The sequence below is a fragment of the Pagrus major genome, chromosome 14, assembly GCF_040436345.1.
Source record: "Pagrus major chromosome 14, Pma_NU_1.0".
Taxonomy (NCBI): Eukaryota; Metazoa; Chordata; class Actinopteri; order Spariformes; family Sparidae; genus Pagrus; species Pagrus major.
In genome coordinates this window covers 14,443,148-14,460,153 of record NC_133228.1, presented here as the reverse complement: position 1 = coordinate 14,460,153, position 17,006 = coordinate 14,443,148, and the positions used below count along the sequence as shown (strand labels likewise).

At 40.1% G+C, this 17,006-nt stretch overlaps 2 protein-coding genes across 2 annotated transcripts; both read right to left on the bottom strand.

The window, feature by feature from the left end:
* Nucleotides 1–261: 261 nt before the first annotated feature.
* Nucleotides 262–6,075, bottom strand: pwp1 (PWP1 homolog, endonuclein). The gene is made up of 15 exons (XM_073480983.1): nucleotides 5,896–6,075; nucleotides 5,122–5,180; nucleotides 4,771–4,943; nucleotides 4,600–4,685; nucleotides 4,306–4,402; nucleotides 4,110–4,220; nucleotides 3,816–3,946; nucleotides 3,486–3,559; nucleotides 2,953–3,049; nucleotides 2,781–2,842; nucleotides 2,592–2,703; nucleotides 2,304–2,394; nucleotides 1,288–1,409; nucleotides 1,036–1,141; nucleotides 262–916 (listed from the first exon to the last, which is right to left on the bottom strand). The coding sequence occupies exons 1-15, from the start codon at nucleotides 5,959–5,961 to the stop codon at nucleotides 819–821; spliced, it is 1,485 nt and encodes a 494-aa protein (XP_073337084.1). The 5' UTR covers nucleotides 5,962–6,075; the 3' UTR covers nucleotides 262–818.
* A 714-nt stretch (nucleotides 6,076–6,789) lies between these two features.
* On the bottom strand, nucleotides 6,790–13,585 carry LOC141008560 (high-affinity choline transporter 1-like). Its single transcript, XM_073480985.1, has 9 exons — nucleotides 13,435–13,585; nucleotides 11,427–11,619; nucleotides 10,873–10,986; nucleotides 9,780–9,935; nucleotides 9,394–9,542; nucleotides 8,907–9,050; nucleotides 8,623–8,776; nucleotides 8,288–8,505; nucleotides 6,790–7,785 (listed from the first exon to the last, which is right to left on the bottom strand). Exons 2-9 carry the CDS (start codon nucleotides 11,608–11,610, stop codon nucleotides 7,255–7,257), a joined length of 1,650 nt encoding a protein of 549 aa, XP_073337086.1. The 5' UTR covers nucleotides 11,611–11,619; nucleotides 13,435–13,585; the 3' UTR covers nucleotides 6,790–7,254.
* Between the last annotated feature and the right edge of the window lie 3,421 nt (nucleotides 13,586–17,006).

Genomic DNA, 17,006 nt, shown 5'->3' with positions numbered 1-17,006 from the left:
TCGATTCAATACCACATCATTTATTAGAATGGGAACTCTGCTACTTCCCAGCAGCATCCCACACACCTATATGCAACTTTTTTTTACAGCACAAGAAGCAGTAACACACTGCTTTTGATACTTGGAACTGGCTGATACACAAAATCAGAATCAGTATCAGGAAGGAAACATATGGTATGGGAACATCTCAAGTCTGAACAGGGTAAAGCTTTAACTGAAGAGCTTACAACAAGAAATCTTGTGAGGGTTGCAGATTCCAAATGACAGAAGATTTATAAATTTTATTAACTGTATTTATTAATGGAATATACAGCATTTCAAATAGTCCGTTTGGCCAGATGTTGAGTAAACAGGCTTTTTTTTAATATACCAGGAAAACCAGGTATGCAATATCACAATGTAATACATTTTTTTATGTGAGAATAGTCTTATTAGAATATAACATTTGTAAATGTACAAGGAAAGGCAACATTAAAGAGAATGAAAAGTTATATCAGAGTAATTCAAATATTTGAACCACTGCTTCCCCCTTATATGAATATAAGACACATGTTCTTGTATTTTAACACATCTTCGAGTGTGCAAAGCCATTGTTGTTATCTGTGCAGGGAGACAAGCTGAACAAGTTTTTCCAGGTGTTTTTGGCACAGTTTCCATTCTGGCCAACCTTTTAAATCCTTTATGAATGCAGCTTTATTCACTCCGATCTTTTTCCACATGAACTGAGCGCTGCACTACGAGGAACACGGCAACAAGCAGAGTCGCTTGTTTCCAGTCGTGCTCATGTTTACAAGGTTGTTGATCCGTCCAGAGATTCATTAGGAGACTTCCATCTCTGCTGTGGCTGCGGTGCTTGATCCTGCCTGTGACGCTGCGTTCACTACCAGGCGCTCTCGACTGCCAAACACCTCAGTCACTGAAGGCAAAACATCCAACGATAACATGTGAGCGATATTAATTTACCAACCGGCTTTAACAGCACCAATCATCCGATGTAAAGAACAAAGGAAGGAACGTGTTTAGTGTGAGCTTTACCTGCTGCCACATCACTTATATCCCAAACCCTCAAGCCATCCCTCTGTCCCCCAAAGGCGTAAACAAAGGGATTATCAGGGCAACATGTAGCACAGAACAGCACACCCTGTTCACAGATGGGGAAATACGTTATTACTCATTTAACAACCACAAACGTCAGAAGTTTAACATGGCAAAATACCTCTATACTTCAGTTGGGGAAACAATCCAACATTTAAATACTGTATATGCAGCGTATGTATATGTTCTTACCATTTTCATGTCCCGTGAGTGCACCAGGTTTGGTTTGTTGCCCAAAATGTCCCAAACCTTAACGTGTTTGTCAGCTGATGAGGTGACCAGGCATCCTTTAATCTGGCTGCTCAGGTCCAAACCTGCAGAAATGTTGGAGGAAAGTCTTTAAAGCACATCTGTTTCACCATGAAGCAAGTCTAAAACGTGTTTGGTTTGACAGCCATCCTTTTATCAAAACATTCATCGTTCTCCATCAACTTTATATTGCATGACGTTGACTCCTTTCACTTTTGTCTGCTAGCAAACAGCAGAAAAATACCTAAAAGCTGGTGTGTGTGGTGGGATGCCCTTCCAACAAAGTACAGAAGGCCAAACTAAGTTTTTTATAAGCTGCTGAACTGAAAACTGAGCTTTTAAGACAAAAGTGGAAACAGGCAACGGGCATTAGGAGGAAGAATGGGAGAAAACTGGAGAATCCTGACACCTAGTGTATGTGTAGCATACTGTTTGATTTATAGTAAGCTCTGCCAACACTTTTAAATAAGTTTAGCTTTGTTGGTGAAAATGTTATTTCAGCAGTTGGGAAGAGGCCTCCAATATTCAATGTCATGTGGTTAAACTGGTTTGTTGAGAGAGAGATTATGCAACTGCTACAGTGCACTTTGTACATTTTTACAGGTATTTTCCGAGCACTGAAGCCCCTGGGTGCATATTTTGGCACCAGCTGCGCATATTTATCTACATGACTGACCTAGCATGCGCTGTGTAAAAGACATGTTGGAAGAAGAAAGGCCCCTCGCTGCAGACTCTTTAAAATGTTTTTCAAGGACTGATTGAAAATAAAGCAGCCACAGTTTTCCCACGTTTTCTGGTATGTACCAAAAATACTGACCCATATTTTCATTCCTCCTGTGTGACTCATGACCACACAATGCAGAGGACGCAAAATCATTTGTGCCAGACCAACTGTTTGTTTTTTTTAAAAATGGTGGACTACTGTTCTCCTTTAATCACAAACACTTCTTTTTACCTACCTGACACTTCTTCATCATGCGCCCTCAGTGTGAAAACAGGTTTATCCGAGCGTGCGTCCAGACAGTAGACAAATCCGTCCTCTGTGCTCGCCTGAAACACAACCGCAAACTCCAGTTAGCCACTGAGATTGTGAAAGAAATAGCAGTAGAGGGATAAACAAATGCTCGTAAAGCACAGGCACCAGCTATATTTGTCATTTTAATTACAACATTACATAGAGTTGAACATTTTTTTTCCAGTCTGAGAGTAACAAGACAGATCACTGTTCATGGATTAAAAGCACCTACCAGGAAGTTGCACGGTGAAAAGTGGTCCCAGACCAGACGCTCCACTTGACCGCTAAACCTCCAGGTCCGGTAACTGGTGTCTGGACTGCGGCAGTCATACAGGACAGTTGTCCTGAAAAGAGAAATGTTAGTCTCAAACTCACTTTACAAAACACTCAAAGACAGTAGAGAAAGACTTGAAAGACTTACTTGTCATATGATCCTGATATCAGAGTCTGTGCCTCAAATGGGTGGAACGCTAACGTCTGAACCTGAAATATAAAACATTTTGGTTTCTAGACGGTGAAGCTGCAAATTCTGAGGATGTAGCACCAAATATACACAAATTATATGAAACATAATCTTTTTTCTCATTGAATACCTTATCAGTGTGCCTGCGCAGAGTTGTTGCTGGTTTGCCTTGAAGTAGATCCCACAAGATAACTGTTTCATCTGCTGAAGCACTGGCCAACACATTTCTAAGGAAGTAAAAAAATATATATATATATTTTCAGTTACATAAATGTATACATACACCGTAACAGTACATAAACATTAGGGCTGCAACCAACAACTTTTTTCATTGCTGATTAATTTTGTCGTTTACTTTCTTGATTAGTTGTTTGGTCAATAAAATGTCAGAAAATGGTAAAAAAAAAAAATTTCAGTGTTTCCCAAAGTCCAAGATGATGTCCTCAAATGTCCTGTTTTGTCCACAACCCAATACATATTCAGTTTCATGTCATAGAGCAGGACAGAAACAAGAAAACATTCACATCTAATAAGCTGGAATCTGCGTATTTTCACCTTTCTTCTCCTCAAAAAATTACTTCAAACTGATCGATTATCAAAATCATTCAAAGTTTGAATAATCGCTGCAGCTCTCTCTCCTTTCTCAGGCCTCAGAATACTAACCTGACCACTTTGTTCCAGGACAAATCCAACACTGCATCTGTGTGCCCCTCGACAGGCTCTGCTGCCGCTGCCCCCTGGCAACAGTGACAACAGGCTGCAATGAGTTAATGATATCTAGTGTGCTGGACAAACATGTTTACTATAAATAGTGTCAAAAATAAAAATAAAAAATCTTTCAGACTTTCAAAATAAACCCAAACAAACATTCAATATCCAATCACTTCCATCATAAAGTAAAGAAACCTTTGCAGAAATATGACATGAACAGTTTTACCTTACATTAACTTTACCTGACGCTTGTATAAGAGGAGTTTAAGAACAGGTTTGTACCTTCTTGCTCTTCTTTTTCTTCTTGGAGGCCTTTTTGCTCCCCAGCGAGAAGACTGGCTCTAAACAGTCCACCACATCCAGGTCCCACACATCTATCTGAGGGGTCATGTTGCCCACAGCAGCGTAGTTAGCTGTAGCGAAACACAGTCAGGTTAAGTGCTTATTAAACATAATGCTGGGAACTACTGTTCTTAGGCTTAATGCTAGAATCATCCATGTTAACACACCTTGGGGTGTGCTATGCAAAGGAATGACTTTTTTTTTTAATTAACAAGGCAGACACAATTGTCTTACCTAGACCTTCTCCAGGACTGGGGTCAAAGTTTAGCCACTCCACACACAGTGGGTAAGCTGGCAGCAGAATATCATGATGAACATACATAGATTCCTCCTCCGAGTTATACACTGTAAAGCAAGACATCAATCGTTAAATATACTGTATATTTATGTATTCTAAGCTACAACAACAGTTGAATGTGAAGATATTTACCATAGACCTCCAAATTGCAGCAGTCCTTCTCTGTCCGGCCTGCCAGGATGAGATTGTCACCGGGCTTGATTTGGAAGTCTTCTCGCTCGTACTGGGCCTAGAGGGAAAAAACAAAGCTGAAAGTTAAGTCAGCACTTAAAAATGGGAGGTTTAATGAGATGCCTGCGCCGCAGTACATGTTTGTGCTTCAGTTTCCACGAATTTTCCCGGCTATATGTTTGTGGTTATTAACGGGTGCTACTTTAAGTGGGACTACACTGAATCAGTATGCATGTCATCATTGAGGGCACTCACCGTGTCTTTGATGGTGATGTAAGGATCCTCCTCATTCGAGCTGAACACTGTGAGCCCAGCCAGACTGTCGCCCAGATTAGCGGTCACTTAATTGAAAACAAACAGATACAAGATCAGTCTGAGCAGAGAATATACATGCTCTACATAAAGTTGACATCCCCTTCCACTCACCTGAATCCTCTTCATCGTATTTATCCAGGCCGTACTCTGCTAGCTCGTCATCTTCCTCCTTGTCGTCTTCGTTCTCATCCGTCGGTGATTCGGCAGCTTCCGCTCCATCAATATTAGGATTCAGTTCAGCAATACCTTCGTCCTCATCTTCTTCCTCCTCAGCTGCTAGGTCCCTGATTTAGCAGAGCAGATGTATGAAACCAGCCACATGGAAAGAACAGTAATATTTGATTTTCATTCAGCACTCACTAACTGGCGACGCTTACACTCGTGACGTTCGAATGCTTTCACAATACCAAGAGATAAAACAGAGGCACAGATTGCAGTAATGTGCGTTTTATTCCAGCATACCCCAGCTCCTCTTTTGCTTCCGTAATGATGCGCTGTAGCTCCTCTTGGCTCAACTCAACCTGAAATGGGATTTAAAAAAAAAAGTGGCTTGAACAAACGAAGAAGCTCATGTGTGTGAGCAGATGCAAGAAATAGAAAGCGATGTTGTTTTAAAGACTACCAGCTTTTTTTGATTACATTTCTAAATACAGTGTAATTGTAAAAACAAAACAATTTTTAAATGTTATTTTTCATTTGACCTTATTTTTACAGTAAGATTTCCAGTAGCATTACAACAAGCTGTTATTAATGCGATGAGTAACTGTCAAAGACTCACACACTTGTTTACTATTTATACTTATATTTGTTAAAGTTCCTGAATTACTCTGTGACACCTATTTCCCTAAATTCAATAAAAAGGATGATGATAAATGCTTTTTAAAGCATTTATTTTTTTTCTCGTCATGTGTCACGTGTCTTGTAGGTTACCTGATTTCCAATTTGCACCACTGAATAATTATGGGTATTTTCAGTGATATTAAAATGTTCAGCTAAAGTCTTTAGCTGGCTAGCTACATTAGCTACAACTACTGTCAGTACACGAAATGCGTTAGATTATATTACACGACGGTTGTTGTGTTGACGGTCTAAAGTGAAACATTATCTCTAAAGTCACCTACAAATGTAAATGAAAGCAAATGGCCTCTAAAATTTTGGGACAGTAGCATGTATCTGCCATGTTGACAGATTAGCCGGCTAACGTTAGCTAGCCCAACATGCTAGTTAGCTACTTACTTTGTCCGGGTTTTCCTTGGAAACGCCTCTCCCCACCCATCCGACACACGTTATCTGAGAGCTCATTCTGGATAAACAATGTTGTTTATTGATCAAATATAATAAAAATATACGAAAAAGTGTACTGGTCGTCCAAACAGGTTCACTTCAGGCACGCACACAGTGGGCGTACATGTGAGTTAAAACGGGTCCTGTGACGCATCTGGATGACATCATAGAGCCGTGAAAAGTCTGCCTGATCATAAATGTTGCACAGGCAAGTCTGTGACCACACTGAGCCACTGAATCTTAAATAATACAGCAGCAGTTCAATTCTGTGTTAGTATTCTGTGTCGGTGTTTAAATAAAATTAACAAGTATATGTTAAAATACAACTTTAGCATGAGAGTGTCTGAGATTTGTCTTGCAAAAGGGCACTTTGGCAGTTTTTGTTAAAGGGACACTATGTAGTTTTGGAGTTAGTTTTTTTCCATAACTGAATGAACAAGCTGTTCTCAGAGGAAAATAAGGTTCCAGAACACTGGCTGAAGATAGAAAGGTGGCAGGGTCCGCCACATATAAACAAAAACAATATGTCTGTCACTGTTCCATCACTGTCTGGTTCGGATCTGCAACCAAACAGGACAGGAACAGACTGCAACGGACAATCAGGTCTGCAGGAAAAATAATTGGAGCCGACCTGCCCTCCATATGGGACTTGTACCGGTCCAGAGTCAGGAGACAAGCAGGTAACATCTCCAGACATTTTTGGTTAAATGAACGAAATTAAAACAAAACACACAGAGGACTGAAAAGTATTTTAGTAATGGTTTTTAAATGAGTGAGACTTTAAATAAGAAACACGAGAGCACAGTTTCATGAAACAATTAGTTTAAATAGCTGATGAATCACTTCTGCTACTTCAGCTGTTCATAGTCTTTAGTTCTAGTAGTAAGAGTGATACACTTCTTTCACCGTACATCCATGTGCCAAATAAAATTAAAAGTATAATATATGTAATATAAATATAGCCTATGTGTACATACACAGTAGGATGAAACACAGATACATAGGCTACTAAAATAAAAATAAAAGTAAAACATAACTAGGAATGAGTTAATTGTGTCAACTCCACAGTTTGTTTCTGTTTCCCCCTGAAGACAAAAAAATGCAGGTTTGTCATTTAGATTATATTATTCAGTTTCTATAATGCAAGTATCAATAGGTTAAAGTAAATAAAACACAACTCCCTCTGTTAGAGCGATGATCCCCTTGGACATTATTATATTTCCCATTCGAACCTCATAAAGAAATCCTGGTTTAAACACCACCCACATGCTGTATGAAAGTGTTCATGCTGAGAGAGCTCTTAACATCTTCCTACTTCCTTGTTGCAGTGAGACTTTTCTCTTTATTCAGTCTGTCCTTTTCCTCCACATCTGTTCCAACTGGTGCCATATAATGTATCTCTGTGTCTGTTTCAGCATCACTTGTTCCTCTCAGCAGCCCCTTCTCAGACAGCCACACAACAAAGCGTGACACAAGTAAAATAGTCCCGGTGCTGATGAGCATGATAACAGTACGAATAGGGAACAAGCGGTATCGGTGACCGTCCTCCTGGATCTTGTCCCACGGCAGGGGCAGCACGTCAGGAAGGCCTATCAAGGGTTCCCCAACCAGACCTCTCAGCAGTAGAGCCAACAAACAGCCAGTACAGGCCCCGTATTTGTTCACCCGATGAGACAAGTAGAAGATGCATATCACCTGGGGAACCATCATTGAATACAGGACATCCCCGCTGACGATCCAGAACAGGTGAATGGAGCTTGTCGTCATGGCCAGGCCCGCTCCCATCACTCCGCACAGGAAGATCGACACTTTGACCGACACAATAATCATTTTTTCTGAGGCCTGAAATGGAGAAATCTTTTTTTTTACTTTCATTAAGCAAAAATTAGGATCACAGTGTCCAGGTAGTCCATCACAGTAGACTATACATAAGCTAGGCTACTTATTGCATAGAAATACAATACTTTCATATCAACCTGTGCTTAAAAACAACATTACCAAGCAATGCTAAACTTATAAAACAACCAAAAAGCAGTGCTCGTGTGGAGAAAGTCTCATTGTACCACAGGAAAAAGTTCCCAAGCTAAAAGATGCACCTTACTGTGTTCAACTGTCTGAACATGAGGCCCGAAAATAAGACCTTTAGAGTGGAACAAATGTCTTTTTAAATCATTCACAGTGATTTAGGTGGAATTATGGAAATATTGTGTCTTTTTTCATAAGCTCCTTGTTGCTAAATGTTGTGTATGTGATATGTATTTTCTATCGTAAATACACGTTTATTTAGTATTGATTCAAAATTAAAAGATGCCACAGTGTGATTAGTGGTCGTGCGAAGTGTCACCTTCTTGTAGACGATGTTCTTGAAGATATTTCGGCCCAGTTGGGAGGCGGCGGACAGAAGTGCAGAGTCAACTGATGACATCACAGCAGCAGCAAGCGCTCCCATACAGACCAGTGAGACGTAGAACGGGCAAAGATGCTGAAGGGCGATCGGCAGGATCATACCAGATTTGCCCTGTTCGTACGGGCTGGGTGAACCGTAGGTGGTCTGGTTCCAATCTGACGGACATTAAGCACATGTAAATAAAACAAACACGAGTTACAGCGACTTAGTCGGTTAAATCAATTTTGACAAAGATAGCAAAGACAGTGAAAGACATAGTTTAATCTAAGTACTTGTAGACGCTGCAGCTGCCCCAACAATAAGAGACGGGATGGCAAGGATCGGGCATAATACTGCCGCAGCATAGCAGGTGATCTTAGCTTGAGCATCGGTGGGTGTGGACAGGACTCTCTGGTAGAAAGCCTGGTAGCAGATCCCTCCAATGGCCTTGGAGAGGAATAAAGAGAGGATTTCTCAGAGGATTTTGAAATTAAATCAATATTTAAACTTGAAACACTTGTGTGTGAAACACTTAAGGTAAACAATGGCGTTGGGGGCTGTTACAGGTCTCCTTTACCAGTAGCAGTATGTCATCTATCCAGCGGCCCGTATCCTCCAGCTCCAGCTTGCCGATCCACGGCGCCTGGTGCAGCTCGGTGAGTGCCGCAACGGTGATGTTAGCAGAGGAGGGGCTTGTCAGGATAAAAGGCACGCAAAACCACTGAAAATGAGGAGAGAAAACAGTATATCAGGTCTGCGTATGTCTGTGGATTAAAAATACTTCTTACATTAACAGGAATATACCACCTACTGTATCAGGTATGCATAACTACAGCCACTACTAGAACATGCTGCTAATAAATGTCAACCTCATAGTGGTGTTAGAATAAAAGTCACAAGGTCAGCAAAGTCAAGAGGATTTATCCTCTGGGGACTTTGAATGTACGAGCAAAATTGAATGGCAATCAATCCAATAGTTGTTGAGATATTTCAGTCTGGACCAAAGTCACATCACTCGGCTAAAGACCATGCTTTGAATTTTCCTATAAATGTAATGTATGTACCAAGCCGAGAAGCATGAAGATAAGCTGGATGACGTCAGTGTAGGCCACAGAGTACAGTCCTCCCATTAATGTGTAAATGATTGCCACAGCAGCAGAGATGCTCACAGCCAGCTTGGAGGAGATATCCATGACCACACTTAATGTCCCTCCTGTAACCACAACCATACATACATCCAGAGTGAGGCAGACACAACAAATTCTAATCCAGACTGCCCGATTAACTTAACTCGCATGTCTTGTCATGTCTGCGTGCCACCGTGTTGCCCGATGCTGAAGCAACAAACTAAGATTTATGAACTCTCAACATCTCCAGATTTATCATTTATATTTGACTGGATGCTGATTTTGCAAGGAATTCATTCATGAAGTTGTTGTTTGTGACTTACCCAGTGCACCAAGAACACATGATGTCCACAAGATATCGGCGATGAGAGCGGGAATGAAAATAACAGCAGCTACAGTGTTGCCATATTTCTCCTGAAAAGGGTCCATGAGGGTGACGTACTTCTTCGACCGAATAGGTTTGACAAAGAAGAGTCCACCTAGAGTCGCACAAACAGAACCATTTTACCCGAAACATTTAGTGGAGCCTCATTGGACGACGGACACAGTCAGGGGACAAGAGATCATCACCAATTTGTCAGCAAAAGCTAGCAAGGTCCCCTTGCTTGACCTCTTTCCTTAGCTTTCATTTATTCTGGTCTCACCTGCACCTTCCCTTTTGAGGACCACCATTATGTGTTTGGTCCTCATAAAACCCATTGACTTCCTTTCCCCTTTACTTAGTTTGACAAGGCCATCCAATACCACCAGGTTCCCCAAACAACCTGTCGGATTTAATAAAACCTCTCTTGCGTTTGGTGACCGGACACGCCCCGGCCAAGATGGAGAGAGATGGGTCAAAAACTGGAAAAATTAATTGTTGAGGTTGAATACATTACAATACAATTGTACAATTACAATACAATTGCCTCCATGTCTGAAATAAAACTTTGGGATATGTAGATCATCGTAAAATACACAGTGGGTTTGCCACTAATTTGTTTGATTTTGAAAAAGTTTAAGATGTGCCCCAAGTCCCAACCACACCCTTCAAAAGACGCTTGAAGTCATAAACAGAAAGCAAATAGTCCACTGCAATTCAACACAGCTTCTTTAATGATGTAATCACTAGTGAAGATCCTGAATTCATTGTAGTTACATAATAACATCCTGTCAGTAGACATAGTGAAGCAAGGCAGTCAACTGACAAAAATATTAGGTATTAAAGCTGCTGTAAGCGTTGTCGTCATTTTAGCATTGCGACTCGTCCGTTTTGGAGTTAACAATCCCCTCCCTACTCTCTAGAGGAGGGAGCAGCAATCAGGAGGATCCTGCTCCATGTGCGTTCACGAGCAGACAGGACCGCCTCTTTGTGGAGTTGTGTATGAACACGTGTCACCATTTTGCATCTTGGCAGTTATATTTGGCCTCACTCACCTATAATCATGTTTATGGCGCAGGCAATGGGTGCGGTGGCCCACGCCAACCCGCTCGTTGGATCATAGACCACTTCAGCACAACTCAAAATATATCCTCCTCCCACCCAGGTGGCTGCAAAACATTAGCACACATACAGGCACTGAGAAAGAAAGTTAATGAGATTAGGTCCACCGATTGCAAATTGATAGAATTATAATGCATTCACACAATAATCTGGAAACACTCATGCTTGTAGCTTAGCAGCTACAGTGAAGATTTTGGCTTTAAAAAGGGTGTAAATTACATCTTTCAAATTGTATGTTTTGTTTAGGTAGTCCCCATCTACTTCAGTTGATTAGAAGAATGCTGCAATATTGTTTTGCGGTGACTTTGCCCTCCTGTACTGGCTGCACCCAGAAGCGCTGTAAGTATCTCCCGTTTGTTTTTTATATAACAGTGGCAAAGTCGTTTATAGACGTTTTAATGCAGAAATATATCATATTGTATCTTTAAGGCCCCATTGACTGATCATCTTCATCATGAAGTTATTATCATCACCGTTATTTTTCTACCTGTCATCGTAAAGATGCTGACCCAGATGTTTAGGTTCCTCCCTCCAACCATCGCCACTTCACTGCGATTCCCAGTGCACCTCCTCTCTTCACGTTTGGACTTCCTGGACGCCCAGATACCCGTGCCCAGCACGATCAGGTAAAACACCCCTATGGATGCAAGTCCTGGCCAGTTTACCGCCATCGTCACTGTCTGTGGGCACAAATGATGACAAAAAGGTGATAGATGCCTTTTCAGTAAATGCTGGACTTTGATCGGATTACTTTACTCGGTACAATAGGTACAATAAGATAGGATAATATTTGGTTTTCAGCTGAGGAAATTTGTGTTGTTCTGCGTTCATAGTACGAGCTAATATTAACAATAATGTGTAACCTCTAACCATAGTCAGAAGAATTTCAAGTATCGAGTTGATTAATGGACTCATCCTTTCCGCTCTACCATAAACACGTTAAGAAGAGACTCTTCCTCTTCGGAATAAAAAGTTTAATTAATTATCAATAAAATCATTATTATCATTAACACTGTTAAGTCCACAATTGTCACTTGGGGCCCCCCTGTTCAGCAGCTGTTACTTAGATGCTCCAAAGTGTCAATATTTGCATATAAGATTGAACAATCAACTGTTTTTCTCAAGAAAGTTACATATTGTTGCTTTACACCGAAAGAACAAAATGCACAAGCTGTAATGTCATGTAAGAACAAGCCTGTTCTTCAGGTGCATTTACTTTAAAGGTGCTATTTGCAAGAAAAGTTGATTCCCAACTCATCAAATAATGATGCTGTGGGAAATTAAATAGTTTTGAATTCAGTAATCAATGTATGGTGGAGAACATATCAGGATGTGAGAGGAGGGGAGATTCCCCTTCACCTAAGGGGTTTGTTAGTATTAGAACGGGTCAGAAAGTCATATGAGGGGTAATTCTCTTCGCCTAAGAAGTTTACAGGATGGTAGATAGGATGACAAATAAAACAGCAAATGGTCACTGCCCTGGGAAAGGCAGTATCAACTCAACAAGGAGAATTTCCCTTACAATGCTCTGGGTTTCCCAACTCAGTCAGTTTTTGACAAGTTGGGAACGAGACTCAAAAAATCAACTTTTCTTACAAATAGCAGCTTTAAAGCTACAACAAGGAACTTTGAACTCCTCCTGCTTCTTTTTGTCCGGTTAATATACTTCTCACTGTAACTTTGCCTGGGGAAATTTTAACAATGTAATATTTGCAATATTAATGAGGTGATAATACAAACTCAGAAATATAATTTTTTTCCATAACTGAATAAACGAGCTGTTCTCAGAGGAAAATAAGGTCCCCAGAACACAGTTTGAAGCTAGAAAGGTGGCAGGGTCCGCCACATATAAAGAAAGTGAAACAGTATGAAACTGTGTTGTCCTTTAAGGTCAGTTTGATTATTCAGTTTATTCAGTCATGGAAACAAAAAGAGTTTGTTTATTTAGTTTGTTTAGGCATAAAAAAAAAAATTAGTCAATGAAGATCTTTGATTATGATTGAAATGTTTTCCCCAAAACTACGTAGTGCACCTTTAATGGATTAAAACATTTATTTTTTGTTAGACTCAAGGACTGTGTTTGCATTCTGGTGACATTTAAAGAAGGAAAATAACAAAATAATAAGTGAAATGCAACACAAGTCGAATAAAATGTATCACTTGATGTATTCATTGTTCCCCCTTGTGCTTTCAAACTTCAAGAAGGGCGTCTGAAAATTGTCAAATATTCTCCATCCTCTGCCCGTCTCTCACTCAAGGTGGAGGGCACAGTGCCAGAAACACAAATTAAAGGGGAGACAAGTGTGAAAAATTGCAATGGGAGTCTGGAGGGCTGGCGGGTATCATGTTTAGGTAATGATGATTTCAGTCCTGGTCTCTGAATCCACACACCCTCAATATGCTGAAACTTCTTTCACACTTCTGCTGATTGAGTTCAAACTAAACTTCTGCCATTCCCCTTAAAAAAAAATAATGATGAAAGTATTTGTGATTACCTGTATTGCCTTTTGGAAAATGTTGAGAGGGATTCAAGCTTGAGAATGGATCTTCAGAGCAGCAGCGGTGACTGCCTCTCACTGAGTGTTGGGGACAACAGGCAGGTATGTGATGCTGGTGCCTGAGGTACAGGAGCATGCACGTACATGCATGCACTAATCAGACAGGACGTCGCAGATTGAGTAGGCACTGCTCCAGGAATTTGTCTGTGGGAACTGAACAAACAATTAAATGTTATGACTGAGAGATGACTTTCATACCTACCATTCTACCGCAGCGTCAGTAATACAATTTAATTTAACTTTTCAGCTGCTCCAACCACTGGAAGGCTGTTCTGCCGCCTTTTAATCGTTACAAGTTAACCTTATGTAACTGCAAGAGATAAATAACTGACAAACTCTACTGGGGTCTTTTAAGGTGAAAAATGTTCTTGCATGTAACTCAATGTGCACACCTTAGAGGTGCACTATGTAGTTTTGGGGAAGACATTTCAATCAGAAGAGACATATCTTCATGGACTTTGGATTTTTTTTTTATGCCTAAACAAAACAAATAAATAAACTCTCTTTGTTTTCATGACTTAATAAACAAACTGGCCTTAAAGGACAACACAATTTCAGTTTTACTTTGTTTATATGTGGCGGACCCTGCCACCTCTAGCTTCAACAGTGTTCTGGGGACCTTATTTTCCTCAGAGAACAGCTTGTTTATACAGTTATGGAAAAAAATATATATATTTTGAGTTTGTATTATTACCTCATTCATAATTTAAATATTACAACTACATAGTGCCCCTTTAATACAAAATGATTGATTATATCACCTAATTAAAGCTACTAAAAAGAGTTTTAAGCTGGTTATGAAACAGTCTCAATTTAATAGTGATGCCTCTGTATGACCTACATAAGCAAACCAGACCATCAGCAAGATGGTGTGCTTTGTTTGGCCTTTGTATGGCTTTATTGATAGGACAGCTTCAGAGATGACAGGAAACAGGGTGAGAGAGGGGGGGGGGACGGTGACACGCAGCAAGGGACCCCAGTCCGGGACTCGAACCCCCGGGGCCGCTGCAGCGAGGACAAAGCTTCTGTACATGGAGTGCCCGCTCTACCAACAGCCTGATTTTCTCAACGCCTCGTCACACCCGAAGAGCCTGTTTTAAAATTTTCCCAGGCAAAGTTACAGTGAGTAGTACATTAACCAGATGAAAAGGAAGAAGCAGGATCTTTCTTTAGATCATTTTATTTTTGACATCATAGTTTTGTGGTTTTGACGGTGGAAACACAACCACTTTTGTCCTAAATGGAAAATATATCAATGTTCCTTGTTGTAGCTTTAAAGCTGCCATTTGTAAGAAAGGTTGATTTTTTTCTCATTCATTCCCAAACCCAGAGCATCATTATTTGATGAGTTGGGAATGAGACTCAAAAATCAACTCTGCTTGCAAATATCACCTTTAAAGTAAATGGTTTAAAGTAAACAGGCTTGTTTTTACGTGACATTACAGCTTGTGCACTTCCTTCTTTCTGTTAACACCATTTTTCCCAAACTTAAGTACGTAAGTACGTACGTAAGTAAGTAATTAGTTTTTCTCCTTTCCACGCCTGATTCATTTTGTGGGAAACGTTCTGTTTATTTATTCTGTTTCGCCTGCCGCATGCAGACTGGAAGAGCCTGTGTTTGCATTTTCCCAGGCAGAGTTACAGTGAGTAGTACATTAACCAGTTAAAAAGAAGCAGGAAGAGATCTTTCTTCAGGTAATTTTATTTTTGACACGACTTCCACCGGAGAGCCAGAGGGAAAGTTTTTGGTAGTCTTTTTTAGGCGTCTTTTCAACGTTCAGTATTGATATTCAAGTGAAATCCTTACAGGGATCAAAATATTTTATTTTACAATGTCATTCTAGACAGTTTTTCAGTTCCAGACGTCTGAAGAACTTCTGTAACTCACTTTTTTTGAATTTCCTGATTTATTTTGAAATGGACGTTGGATTAAAAAAAGACGTGTGTCCTGTCTGTGAAGCAGTAGTAATATTTTATTCTCAATTCAATGTAAGTTTAAGTGATTCCAGTATATTTAAGTGCCATTTTAAGGGCTTTAAAATTATTTGTTGTTGTCAGTTTTTTTTGGCCAGGATAATCATGGTACGAAATATCCCATGCCCAGTAACCAGTGGAGAAAGCATGATAAAGTTTCACTATTAATATAACCAGACTTTCTGGGTGCTGGTGCCCCCCCTTCATACAGCTGGTGCCCTTTTTTATTTCTTCACCCGTGCCCCTCAAACATCCTGAGTCCACCACTGCAGTAACCAATAGTGCAGAACTGTACTGCCTTTAAATGTTTTGACTCTAGAGGAAGCTTTTTAGAAGAAATGAGAAATAAACATATTTTAAATAATCAAAACAAACAAAAATTAAACAAAACTGAACCTTATTCTTTGGAATCAAAAGGGGGCAACAGTCAACAACTGTAAGTGTTGCTGTGAGACCTTTATCCTTTAATTATGGGGAAAGAAGGCATACTGCTTTAATGCCATGTCAAAATAAGCTTGTGTCGAGGTGTATTTACTAACCAATACTTTTGTATATTAAAGGGGCTCTGTGTAACATTTTTATTTGGTCAATATACCTGTATTAATTTGAACTCCCCTCTCTCTCGGTTGCCTACACAAGCCTGTGGATGATTTGTTGAAGTTGTTTAATGCCTGTTTAATGACAGTCCAAAGGATGTGACTCGATTGCCTCGTCTCAGTGCCTCTCTCTGCTTCGCTAACAGAGAGCAACAGTAGCTAATGTTAGTTTAGAAATGGAGTCCGCTAACGTAAACGACGATCAGCCTCCGCGACAACACAGGACATAACAGAGCGCCTTTAAACGCAAGAAAAGTCACATCTACAATAGAAAATGCAGACTTACAGCAAAAAAATAAAGATCTGAATGAAAAGAAATCAGTTATGTGACATTCATACTTTTCTTGAAAGAGATTACCTTAATTACCTGTGTTGCCTTTAGAAAATGTTGACAAGGGTTCAAGTTTCAGTTCAAGTTCTTCGATGGGAACTGTCACAGCAGTGAGGTTGTTTTAATCTGCTTTTAATCTGCTGAAGATGTAAATTAGCTCTAAACTGACCCTGGTACAATGCAAATTGCAACATTTATGTTTAATATTGTACATGGTCCCTTGACAAATCCTGCTCAACACTTAAATTTAGCTTTTCACTTACCTCTGGGTTTGTGTATTTACAACAAACAGTTCCAAACTGTTCTAGTCCTGCAGGGTTCCCGTCAGGCCCCTTGGATGAGAGCCGAAACACTGTCAAGTATCTACAACCAAGTCCGGTTGACCTAGATTCAACCCTCCCTTGATATGTGCAGAGAATAGAGAGTAGCTGTGGTTGCAATAACTTTTTTGATCGCATTATCTGAAATAGGGAGGTAGTTGTTTTGTTTTGGGTTTTTTTTTAATCTTGAAATTACAAGATGAGGAGAAAAACCTTGAAAAAACAAACACATATTTTTAAGTGGTCTTGGCTAATACAGCAGATTATGCAAATATCTGTGACTTTCAA